Genomic DNA, 13,313 nt, shown 5'->3' on the forward strand with positions numbered 1-13,313 from the left:
ACACTATCTATCTATCTATCTATCTATCTATCTATCTATCTATCTATCTATCTATCTATCTATCTATCTATCTATCTATCTATCTATCTATCTATCGTTGCAGTAAATAATAATACACAACAGTAAGCACCAAGCCCACATCATGGCACTGTCATTGACTTTACTCCTTTCAGAGAATGGGTGATAATAGACTTTAACTTAAACGACACATCAACAGGATATGGAACATGGTGTTTGCTGTGAACAAATAATTATTAAAATAATGCTAGAATCTAATTGTCCAGTTCACACAAGGCAGCTTTGACTTAAAAAAATATGCAGTGAATCATGTTATTAGCAATCCCTGTGTCTTGAACAATGAAGATGTCACCTGAGAAAACAGTTCTAAATTGAGCGGTGGCTCGTGTCCCCTGTGTCTTTGTCTCACAATAAAAGATCCCAGCTGTACCACAGAGAGGCTTACAAAAAAAGGACGTCTTTGGCTTACCACTCTTCTGTTATTCATGTAGATATTTCTTTCTAAAATATCAGATTTATCAAGTGTGCCCATTTAGAAATACAAGACAACACAAATAATACAATACTCTGATTCACTGAGAAAATTACAAACTTACAGGTAGAAGATGAACAAGCTGCACATCTTAGGAAGAGTGGGAGAACAATTCAGGGAGTACAGGCAAAATCTGAAAGGTATCTGTATGTATTTATTTTATAATTTTTACTATTAATTTTTATGAATTTATTTCTGTTTTTAATTAATAAACTTTGTGTATATAGCTTGCCTATCCCTCCCTGTTTCACTTCCTTGTCTTTGTAAAACTCAGTTTGTCAGTGTTTCTCTACCTATGGGTCTAGTGATGGGCGATTCACAAACGATTTGTTCTTTTTGAACGACTCTTTTCAGTGAAACATTTGAATCGATTCCTGAACTCAACAAGAGTGCTAAAGCACGTCAGTGTCTCTTCTTTCACTGATAGATGCTTAAAGTGCATGTGCATGAACCGCCTGAATCACGAGTCTTGACACATTTGATTTATGAACGAGTCTCTACCCGAAAATCAGTCTAATGTGTCTTGTTCATTTGATTTGCAAATAAATCATTATACATTTTACAATTCTCATTCACTTGCGGTTATGTAATGAAATGCCTTAATTCAGTTATGCATGTCAAATGTGTTATTTGTTTGCATGGAAACAGGACAATGGCACATATTAAAATTATTAATAATAATAAGAATAACTTTATTTACTGTTTACAGCACCTTATCATACATGTACTTGCAACTCAAGGTGCTTTCCACAAATTAACAAAAACAAAGATATACCACATTTACTTGGATTATTATCATTAATTAATACTCTGATAATTTCTAATAAATGTAAGTATACTAAATACAAAATTAACCAGGTATTGTTAAGCAAAGTTGAACTGCTAAAGTGCAAAACAAACCTTCACTCTTATCAGAAAAAAAGGTTTTCTAATTAAAATATTTCTACATTTATATGTTAAGGTTGACAATAGAAAAACCAGATTTAATTAATATATATAAAAATAAAAATATACGGTATGTATCTACATTTCATCTAGACAACCTATTTAGTAGAAACAGTTTGATGTTATTACAGTTAGCGAAAAGATACAAAAGCAAATGAAACAGTCCATAGTGGCTTCAGTTGATTTAGGATGGAGATGAAGTTCTTGATTCCTGAATGTGAATGTTTGACCAGCTGACACAAAGGAGAGGAAAACAAAAAACTCCTACAACGGTCATAGGAGAAAAACAAACCTCTGGAGGGCCACAGCTGGAAAACAGAAACAAGCAAATCATAATATATGTATTTCTATATAATAATTACATATTTATAGATTATCAATTATATACTTTATAACTTAAAAAACAATGATATTTATATACCTACAAGCATATACTGTATATCGAAATAATGTACAAATTATTAAATTATATACAGTATATGTGATGTGATCAGAGGTGACTCTTCCCCCTGGACTATCCATATTCATCACATTGTAAAAGAATCAAACAAATCAATGGAATCCATTCAACCGGTCAGGTTGATTAAAAGAACTGAATTAGTAAGTAAATTGAAATGCCCATCACTACCTGGGTCACAACCCAAATGTGGCACTACATGCTCTAGGTGGGTTGTCAGCTTAAGTTAAAAAAACAATTTTTAGGGGGCTGCTGATTGCAGATTGCAGATTTTAGTTATATTTATTTACAGATATTTTTATATTACTGTTACTCTTACTGTGTATGCCATTCAGGGGAAAATGTTGGCTAGTTTACATTAAAGTTACTTCTAATAAAAGGTCTTCAGTGAACAAAAACTGAGATAACTGGGTCTCCAGGCAAAAAAGATTGAGAACCAAAGCCCAAAGTGACATGATTGTCAAGTGTACCTCTCTGTTTTGTAACAGAAGACTGTATAAAAATGGGGTGCTGAAAGTGGCATACTATTGTGGGGAAGTGGGAGATGAATGGAAGGCTGTTTGCCCCCGATAGTTGATCTTACCTAATAAGCAACAGAGGTAGCTGCTTCAGCGGCCAGAGAGCCCTACTAGTAAAGGAGTTGCTCATTAGAATTTGCTCAAGAAAGAGGTGTGATCTCTCAACATCTATTGCAATGTTTCTGAACATCAATGATGTCACCAAGAAAGGTGTACCATCAGCAGACAGACAGAAAGATACTGTAGATAGGAAAGACACTATATAATAGATAGATAATGTGAAAGGCACTATATAATTAATACATATACAGATAGATAGATATAGTCATATTCAAAAATAGTAGTGATAATAAAATGTAATTCCAAGTGTTAGTTGATTACATTAAGTACTTGCTTTTTAACAGCACCTTCCAATATCATGTACTTAAAAACAGAGCACAAATAGGCTTGTGGTGGCTCAGTGGATTTCATGAACAGAAGATCTCAATTCCAGTGATATGAAAACAGCATCGAGTGATGTGCTGTTTATAGTCATGGAAGGTCTGTGACCAATTGTAATTTTATTTTCTTATAACAAAAAGGATTGCGAAAATGTAAAAATTCCAGTAACAACCAAACAAATATTTATTGCAGTAAATTAAATCCCATTTTTCTCATTCTTAGTAACAATAGCAAACCAATTTGTTAAACAAACTAAAGGCTAACTCATACTGTATGAACAATGAAGTGAAATTACCATAAAAAATAATTCTAACATGAAAACAAATAAAATCACAATCAATATTAGCCAATGAAAAAGGAAAATCACCTGAAATATGTTCCCCATCTAGCTCTTAATATTGGTTAAAACACAGTAATCTGTTAAACTATCTAAATAACTAAGAACTCGGAAAAGAACTGATTTTTTTGTATAACAGGAATGCCAATGGTGACAATTATCTCAAGGATTTTAATTTCAGTCTCAAAATGCATAGAAGGAAAGGTGGCTCTTCAGGTCCTAACCTCAACTTTTTATCAAATATTATACCGCTAAGCAATTGTTTTAATGAGTAACATACTTGAGTTAAGCTCCGTCTTTGATATTTAGGCCGCTCACCCCGTTGTGCACCATAGAAACTTTTAAAATCCTCGGTGCTGTCCTTATCATAGGCCTCACAGCTCTGATCTTCTGCCTATTTACAGTACAAGCTTCAGTTCTTTTTCTAACCCCATGCTATCTTCATATTACTTAGAGGAGCTGCACCTTCATATGTGTATTAGTTCAAACATCTTTTGGCTACAGGTTCATAACATTTGTTCTTCACAATAATAATGTGCAGATAATACAAAATATCCAAGCTGGAGTAATTGCTTTCAAGATAAAATTGAAACAGTAAACTAATTTATATTTGAAGTTGAAGATAAATGATTTTGCTGTTGTTTTTCAATGGGAGATTTTGAAATTTCAACACTTTGTACCATATAATCTATTCCAGATATCAAAATGAAAATTGAACTGCCTCGACAAAATTTATTTGAAGAATAAGATGCGCAATATTTCAACAAAATTCATCCACTGTGGTTGGAGTTGTTTAATGCAGACAGACAGATGTGGCTATTGCAGTAGGTGCTTTACACGTTATATGAGAATGCAGCTAAAAATACGCAGTGCTTAATTGTTGAATATTCCACATCAGGTGAGAAATTTCTGAGACAGTTTTGACATCAGTGGGTTGACTCCTGTCTTGGACCGACTTCTGGACTCAGGTCATATCCTCTTCAGTCTTGTATAACAGTTTAATTTTTATTTATTTATTTCTATTTGATTTGATATACAGTATTAATCTCCAAGGGGAAATTGTCAGTACCCTTGGAGCAATTTTCAGGTTATGGGCCATGCTCAAGGGCCCAACAGAGTAGAATCCCTTATGGCAGTAACAGGATTTGAACTGGCAACCTTCCAGATGGAAGAGCAGATCCTTGGCCTCATTATGCTTTAGTTTGTTTATTCTCATGTTTTCCTCCTTATCTATTTTAATCATCATAATTATACATACTTTACATGCAGCTTCGTGGTTCATTGGAAAATTAGGACAATCTGAATGAGACCTCGCCAGGCCTAGCCACTTAATTCTCATCAAGTCTTCAAGTTTTGAAGGTCCCTAAAGTCCTATTGCCTACAACACTGCTTGGTAGCTGATTCCATGCTTCTCTGATTCTCTGTGTGAAGAAAAACTTCCCAATGTTTGTGTGAAATTTACCCATAACAAGTTTCCAACTGGGTCCCCCGTGTTCTTGATGAACTCATTTTAAAATAAGTCTCAATTTACTGGACTTATTCATTTGAATAATTTTAAACACTTCAGTCATGTCAACTCTTTAAAATAGCTCAACGGTTAATGCTCTTGCTTCATATGCCCACTGTCCTGGGTTTGAATCTCCACCTGCTCATTTGTTTTTTTTCTCCCACATCCCCAAAGACATGCTGGGTAGGTTAATTAAATGTCCATTAGCTTGGTTGTGTGAATGACTAGGCCCTGTAGTTGATGGTGATGGCAGTCCCTTAAAACGAGTAAGATGCCCATCCAGGTTTTTCATGTATTCATAGATCACTGATCAGCTCAGTTCTTGGGCCAAACATCTAAGAACAGTGAAGGCAGGACATTTTGTTCGGAGGTGACTTTCACAAACCAAGGTTCTACTCTTTCTCTTTCTGTCATTGTCTTTTACCTGACTCAATATAAAGACTTTCAGCCTCAAAGTGGGTTGCCACCTGATGGACCATATGGCACCAAAGAGGATGGTCTATGCCCAAGTCTTCCCAACTAGTGATGCTGATCTGACCCTTTTGAAGGTCTTCAAAATGAAGCTCATCTTCTGGCTATTATGACATTGCTGGTCTTTACTTACTTACTTACTAGTAGAGGACCTGTTTGGGAAGATATAACTTGGGCATTTTGATGCTATGTCCTATCAGATGGAATCAGTTCTTAAAAATTATGGATTCAGTGCTGGTCATCTTTACCTCAGTGAGGATGGTGTGTCAATCTTCCCATTTGATACAGAGAATTTTTCTGAGGTAGATGGGATCCCTCCAGAGTTTTCAAGTGACAGTGGTAAGTGACACCAAGTCTTGCTGATAGACAGGAGATTAGTGATGCCAATGGTCTTAGAGACCATGATCTTGGAGCACTGCTTGAGGTTCTGCTTCTCAAAGACTAAACAGTACAGTTTTTTAAAGGAGGTGCTAGCACAGCTAATACAATGCTGAACGTCGTCCTCAATAGTTGCCTTTTGGGACAGGTGGATGCTGAGGTATGGAAAGTGGATGACAACTTCCAGTGTTTACAAAGGGGACTGCCAGAGGCTCAGTTATGTAGCCAGGGAGATCTTAAACAATAATGGGCTTTAGCGTCCCGCTCCCCTGAATTGGATTAAAAAGATCTGAGAATGGCATAGCATATTTCCACGTCTATAAATATAAATTTAGTTTTAATGTTTTAAATTTTGTCTTTATTAAATCTTTCAGATATGTGGTGGGTTGGTGCCCTGCCCGGGATTTGTTCCTGCCTTGCCCCCTGTGTTGGCTGCGTTTGGCTCCAGCAAACCCCTGTGACCCTGTGTTAGGATATATTGGGTTGGATAATGACTGACTGACTGACTAAATCTTTCAGATATCATATTGTGTTGTTTTATTATTTGCCATTTTGGTCCAAATCCCTGTTTTGGTTTTACAGCTCGGGTCATATAGTTGACAGATCTTTCCCTAGCCGTCAAGGGTTAGGGTTAGAGTTTAACAGTTGAACCACGATAATCCGCTCAAATCTACTTCAGTTTATCCTTCCCCTTTGACTTCAGTGCATTTTGCAGTCTGGTGAAGTTTCAGACCATTACCATGTTTTTCCTGAAATTGCAAATTCAGCCGTGCTTGCTCATCACTAGTCAGCAGTCATAATTAACCTTTATGCTGTAGGAATGATAACACCTTTAACCTTTTCATTCTGATGTCATGTTGGCAAGTATGTTGATAATAGAGGCTTGTGAAACAATATCTATACAATCACCGTGAGCTCCTAGCTCCGTTGGCCCCAGCGCAACTACTTATTGTTACATCAGTTGTTCAGCCTCATCAAATATTTTTCCTATTGGACAAATATGTTCTGGTAAATTTCAGTTATGTAAGGCAGATGTTTCAAGGTAAGAAACTTCTACTCCCTAATCATAGTTCCAAAGACTATGCATTTTCGTATTTATTAGCACTGTGCACCGTACACATGGCAGAAATGATCCTATAACCTATAAATAACCCATATTTTTATTCTATGCTGATCAATTAATTAATTAATTATTTACTTTAATGGGTTCCCTAGCTGCCGGAGTGTAAGGCGAGTTCAAGTATGGGTAAAACGCGTGCCGAAAGAAATCTCTCAGTCCAAAAGTTTGTTTTAAAATATTTAGTGAAATTCAAAGCAAGTAATCCATACAAGAATAAAGAAAAAAGTTGTTACACATGTAGGAAAAAGGAAAAATGTATCTTCTCTAAACTTAGCTTTTCTTGTAAAACTTTAGTTATTTCTATACTTGAAAGGTTCTTAACTTCTTCTTCTTTACTTAAAGATTCTTAACTTCTTCTTCAGTACACTTTAAATGTACGGCACAGCTCTTTCAATTAAGTGCTTTGTCTTACATGTTTCTTAGCACACAAAACATGCGCACAAGGTACGCAATGCTCAAAAGGCACGAAAGGCACGGTTTAACACCATGTGCCCTCTACACCTTACACATGGCAAGGCTGATCACTAAACTGAGAATAATGTTTAGTCAGAGCAGTTAGAAATAGCTAGAATATACCAATTCTATTCAACTTATGGGGGTTATAGGAACCTCCCATAGATTATGCACTATCATTTAGTAAAACATTTATGATTCTTATGTAACTACGAAATGGCTCTTACAGATTCTTTTACATGAATTTATAGTAATGCTCACAAAATTAATTTCAAAAGCATCAAGAAGAATGTTACGTAAACAAAATGAAAAGAAGGCATTCATGTATCTTACTTATAAAATGTTGAGAAGTCTTCTTAAATATATATATATATAATATATATATAAGTAATATAAATATATACTATATAATAAAATGCTCCTGCCTGCCTGTGTTTGTGCCTGTATGTGTGTGTTTGTGTGCGTGTGTTTTGAGTAATCTGTTTGGTCAATTGGTCGGATTGGCTGTGGTTGCTCAGTGGTAGGGATGATGGCACTGTATTTTAGAAGTGAGGAATTCAATTCATGATTGTGACTTTTTTAACAGCAAATGAGCTAAAATGGAGCATTATAACAACAACAACAAAGCCAATAACATACTAAGTGACATTGGGCCATTTAAATACTAATGAGGTACAACACAGGTCACAATCAAAATTGGGAAGTATTCACCAGAATACGAATGATGTTTTCACAGAAGGTATTGGGTGTCTGTCTATCATAGGTGGTAGTCAAAAATCAAATTGGAGGTGATCAAGGTGCCTCAAAATGTCAGAGTCTGACAAGCAGGTTTTATAGGAATGCAACTGAGAGGCAACACTGGGCAAGGGAGGTTGAGACACACAAAGATATTGAGAAAAGACGTAGGAGGAATGCGGAAGGTGCACGCAGAGCAATGGAGGATGAGACACTTGAGGATATTAAGGGGAAGCATAGGAGGAACAGTGCAGGTACACATAGGGCTAGAGAGTTTTAGGCCCATAAAGATAATGAGGAGAGCTCGGGAGGAATGTTATTCTTAAATTTATTCTATTATATACAGGTAAGCATGGCCAGTATATAATAAGCTTACATTCTTTACCTTTTTTTTAAATCAACTCCCAAAAGTTGTTGAATTAGTTAAATAAATCACATCCTATCACCTGTACATTTTTATGATTGCAATTCATGCAAACAGTTGGTGTGCTCTTAATTTTTTACATAGTATCTGCTGTTTCTTCCATGATTCACACAGCATCATATTTTACAAAGGGTTACACATGATATAACTTTATGTTTTGTTTTATTACTTTTTAGATTCTATGAAGATGAGCAATACAATAAGCAACGCAAGTATCACCATCTCAGAATTTATACTGCAATGTGCCATTGAATCGAACCATAATAATGTTATGATTTGTATTCTAATGTTCATCTACTTCATATCGATGTTTGGAAATCTAATGGTGATTGTGGTAATAATCCTGAATCCTCAACTCCATGCTCCAATGTATCTTTATATTGGCACCTTGGCGGTAATAGACTTAGCAAACAGCTCAATTCTTGTGCCAAAGATGGTGTCTGTCCTGCTTGGCTCTCCAGTGGTGCCTTATGCAGCCTGTGTGTTGCAGATGGTTCTTGTGCCTCATGTTGAAGAAATGGAATCCTTTCTCTTAGTCTTTATGGCCTTTGATCGCTATGTAGCCGTTGTTTACCCTTTACAATACCCTTCTGCCATTACCAATAAAAAAGTGGGCATCGGTGTCTTAGTATCAAATATTTTTGGCATAGTTTTGAAGTTGCATCTCCTCATTTTTGTTAGTGAGCTTTCATTTTGTCGTACCAATATCCTTCCTTTCTGTTTCTGTGATTATGCTACTATGGTCCACATGTCATGTAATGAAGAACCTAAACACTTATCATCCTTGTCTACTATTGTAGCTATCTTTGCTGTCTTCCCACTTATTTTCATTTTCATATCATACAGTAGGATTGCTATTGAAGCTTTAAAGATTTCTTCAGCAGGTGGAAAAGGTAAGGTTTTTAGCACCTGTGTGACCCACATGCTTGTGGTGGGACTCTTTTATTTACCACTTTCATTGTTTTATATATTGGCAGGAACAGGTGTAAGAATAACAAGAGAAACTTACAATGTCATGTTTATACTTGGAAATGCAGTGCCATGTATGATGAACCCCATTATCTACAGTTTTAGGAATAAAGAAATAAATAAAAGCATTCAGAAACTGTTTGCTAGGGAAAGATCAACTCTTATGAGGAGGAAATAACAAACATCACTCAATCTGATTTTCTAAACTTATTGGATAAACTCTTAGAGCTTGTTACACCTTGATACTTAGATTCTTGGACACTGAAGACTGTCATATGGTAATTTTAATACTAAATACAGAAATGTGTTCAACCTATTAACAAGACCAATAAAATGTTAGGTTGCTTTCCAAGGGGGAATTATTGTCTATAAATCCTGAAAGAGACCACTTCAGTGGTATTGAATGAGCTGCTCTGTTTTTTTCTGGTGAATAAGACGGCGTTCAAGTGTATCACTTGAATAATGGACACGCACTCCTCTGAGGTGCTAAGGGAAATTAAGGTCTTGAGTACAGGAAGCTATGTGGGAACCTAATCCATATTTTCAAAATCGACAAAGACATCGATTAAATTGATTCTGCAGATTTTTTTTTCAATTAATTAATGATTCAGAAACTGAAGACTGCTGGTGGAATTACAAAGGTCATTCAAGCAGGAATGCAGAAGCCTAAAAGGTGTTGTAGATGTGGTGAAATGAGCTGTAAGATCTCCAAAATAAGTCACAAAAGCAAACCAGAATCTTCACTGGTCAGACCTAGGGGGTATTTTCCATACGTCGCTTAAATCATCCGAGATCAGATACCTCATCTTGGTTGAGTTAATGCCGGTGAAACCCATCCGGGATAAGTCGGTTTTTCAAACGCAGCCATGTATTAGATTAGTCTAGCTGGATCTAAGCATCAGAGAAGAGTTGGCTCTCCAGCAAAATGCCCATCGTCCTGTTTCTGAGGGCATTACAGGGGGAAGCTCCTCCTCAGAACCAGTGGCAGGATGCAGTGGTCACTTCATTTCAGGTAAAGGATGGTCATTGCATATATTTGTCCTCGATGGGTGCCATAGGTATGTTCCATATAGCCCTGTTTTTTGTTGGGTCAGTTGCAGGGAATGTCATATCCCTAGAACCTGTGTCTGACCAACGAGATATTGACAAAGGTCAAATATTTGATGAAGACACTGTGTCTGATTATTCAGATCTGCGTACAATCCAGTGCCCCAATCACATTTGGAAATCCTGGGTAATGAGAATGTTAGGCTGATTGTGAGATTCTTCATGGAACTGTGGGTGTTTTTGCCTCTGTTGCTTAACTGCAATGGTATGAAACGCCTCTTTTATTGTCTGCCCACGAAGGTGTCCCGGAAACACTCTGTAAACCCGAAGGAAATATTTCAGAGCCAAACAGATTTTATGAATTGCCTGGCAAACTGCACTTTTAATTAGATTTTCCACATCGCCTACAGTATATAAAAAAAGTGCCACTTGCAAAAAACCTCAAAGCAATGCATACTGTCTGTGTGGTTGTGAGAGCCCGACTTCGCCTAGTTTGACTTCGAATATAAGGTGCTAATAAATCTTTGAGGTACAATATTCCCTCTCGGCTAAAGCGGTATCTTTCGTACAGAATTTCCTCCAGGAGCAATAAAGGATCTTGCCGATTGTGCAAAACCCTATCTATATGAATTTCTCTTCTTATAATTTGCGCACCGATATCAATTAGTCGCTCATTCATGAACGGCGAAGCCATGACTGAATGAATTCCATGCACAGACACTGATTAAGTGTGTGAGCTAATCCTTGTTTACATAGAACAAACCTGCTCCGAGCAGGTTTGAGGATTTGGATGTGTTGCTATGATAACACATCCAGCAAGAGTTTCGAAAAACCGACAGATCCAGGATCAGGCCACATAATCAACAATTACATCCGGCTAAATCCACGTACGAAAAATACCCCCCTGAAGAGTTTCACTCCAATCCTGCTAGTTCCTTAACTGTTGCCTGCAGGCTTCGGCCTAAGCAGGCACAAAATGGAGAAACTGGGCTTTAAATTTCAAACTAGAAAAAGAAATATCAAAAATGTCTTATGAAAGAGAACCATCAGACTCTGGCATCAAGAGGAAAATCTTAATAAATCAAAATATTTATTCTACAATAGCTGATAGGTACCGGCAGGCCAAGTGGAATGCGGCTTTGGTGGTTGCTGAGGCAAAAACTCGGGCGTGGGAGGAGTTTGGGGAGGCCATGGAGAACGACTTTCGGACGGCTTCGAGGAGATTCTGGTCCACCATCCAGCATCTCAGGAAGGGGAAGCAGTGCAGTGTCAACACTGTATATGGTGGGGATGGTGCGCTGCTGACCTCGACTTGGGACGTTGTGGGTCGGTGGGGGGAGTACTTCGAAGACCTACTCAATCCCATTAACATGCCTTCCAATGAGGAAGCAGAGCCTGGGGACTCAGAGGTGGGCTCCCCCATCTCTGGGACTGAGGTCACCGAGGTAGTCAAAAAACTCCTTGGTGGCAGGGCCCTGGGGGTGGATGAGATACGCCCGGAGTTCCTCAAGGCTCTGGATGTTGTAGGACTGTCTTGGTTGACACGCCTCTGGAACATCACATGGACATCAGGGACAGTGCCTCTGGATTGGCAGACCGGGGTGGTGGTCCCCCTCTTTAAGAAGGGGGATCGGAGGGTGTGTTCCAACTACAGAGGGATCACACTCCTCAGCCTCCCTGGAAAAGTCTATTCAGGGGTCCTGGAGAGGAGGGTCCATAGGATAGTCGAGCCTCGGATTCAGGAGGAACAGTGTGGTTTTCGTCCTGGTCGCGGAACAGTGGACCAGCTCTATACCCTTAGCAGGGTCCTGGAGGGTGCATGGGAGTTTGCCCAACCAGTCTACATGTGTTTTGTGGACTTGGAAAAAGCATTCGACCGTGTCCCTCGGGGAATCCTGTGGGGGGTACTCCGAGAGTATGGGGTACCGGCCCCCTTGATAAGGGCTGTTCGGTCCCTGTACGATCGTTGCCAGAGCCTGGTCCGCATTGCCGGCAGTATGTCGAACCCGTTCCAGTGAGAGTTGGACTCTGCCAGGGCTGCCCTTTTTCACCGATTCTGTTCATAACTTTAATGGACAAAATTTCTAGGCGCAGCCAGGGCGTTGAGGGGGTCCGGTTTGTTGGGCTCAGGATTGGGTCACTGCTTTTTGCAGATGATGTTGTCCTGTTTGCTTCATCAGGCCGTGATCTTCAGCTCTCTCTGGATCGGTTCACAGCCGAGTGTGAAGCGGCTGGGATGAGAATCAGCACCTCCAAATCCGAGACCATGGTCCTCAGCCGGAAAAGGGTGGAGTGCCCTCTCAGGGTTGGTAGCGAGATCCTGCCCCAAGTGGAGGAGTTCAAGTATCTCGGGGTCTTGTTCATGAGTGAGGGAAGAATGGAGCGTGAGATCGACAGGCGGATCGGTGCGGCATCCGCAGTAATGCGGGCGCTGCATCGGTCAGTCGTGGTGAAAAAGGAGCTGAGCCGCAAGGCGAAGCTCTCAATTTACCAGTCGATCTATGTTCCTACCCTCACCTATAGTCATGAGCTATGGGTAGTGACCGAAAGAACGAGATCACGAATACAAGCGGCTGAAATGAGTTTCCTCCGCAGGGTGTCTGGGCTTTCCCTTAAAGATAGGGTGAGAAGCTCAGTCATCCGGGAATGGGCTCAGAGTAGAGCCGCTGCTCCTCCGCATCGAGAGGAGTCAGATGAGGTGGCTCGGGCATCTGATCAGGATGCCTCCTGGACGCCTCCCTGGTGAGGTGTTCCGGGCACGTCTAACCGGGAGGAGGCCCCGGGGAAGACCCAGGACACGTTGGAGGGACTATGTCTCTAGACTGGCCTGGGAACGCCTTGGGATTCTCCCGGAAGAGCTAGAAGAAATGGCCGGGGAGAGGGAAGTCTGGGCATCTCTGCTCAAGCTGCTGCCCCCGTGACCCGACCTCGGATAAGCGGGAGACAATGGATGGATGGATG

The 13,313-nt window shown here is 39.3% G+C and overlaps 1 protein-coding gene across 1 annotated transcript; it reads left to right on the forward strand.

The window, feature by feature from the left end:
* The first annotated feature begins 5,414 nt into the window (after positions 1 to 5,414).
* Positions 5,415 to 9,483, forward strand: LOC127527591 (olfactory receptor 1-like). The gene is made up of 3 exons (XM_051926698.1): positions 5,415 to 5,565; positions 8,513 to 9,229; positions 9,314 to 9,483. Exons 1-3 carry the CDS (start codon positions 5,415 to 5,417, stop codon positions 9,481 to 9,483), a joined length of 1,038 nt encoding a protein of 345 aa, XP_051782658.1.
* Positions 9,484 to 13,313: the final 3,830 nt, after the last annotated feature.

Source organism: Erpetoichthys calabaricus, chromosome 4 (assembly GCF_900747795.2).
Source record: "Erpetoichthys calabaricus chromosome 4, fErpCal1.3, whole genome shotgun sequence".
Lineage (NCBI taxonomy): Eukaryota > Metazoa > Chordata > Cladistia > Polypteriformes > Polypteridae > Erpetoichthys > Erpetoichthys calabaricus.

Coding starts and splice junctions, on each gene's coding strand:
- LOC127527591 (XM_051926698.1), top strand. CDS start 5,415: ATGTCCTATCAGATGGAATCAGTTCTTAAAAATTATGGATTCAGTGCT. Junction 5,566..8,512: donor AGAGTTTTCAAGTGACAGTG/GTAAGTGACACC, acceptor ATTACTTTTTAG/ATTCTATGAAGATGAGCAAT. Junction 9,230..9,313: donor TTCTTCAGCAGGTGGAAAAG/GTAAGGTTTTTA, acceptor ATATATTGGCAG/GAACAGGTGTAAGAATAACA.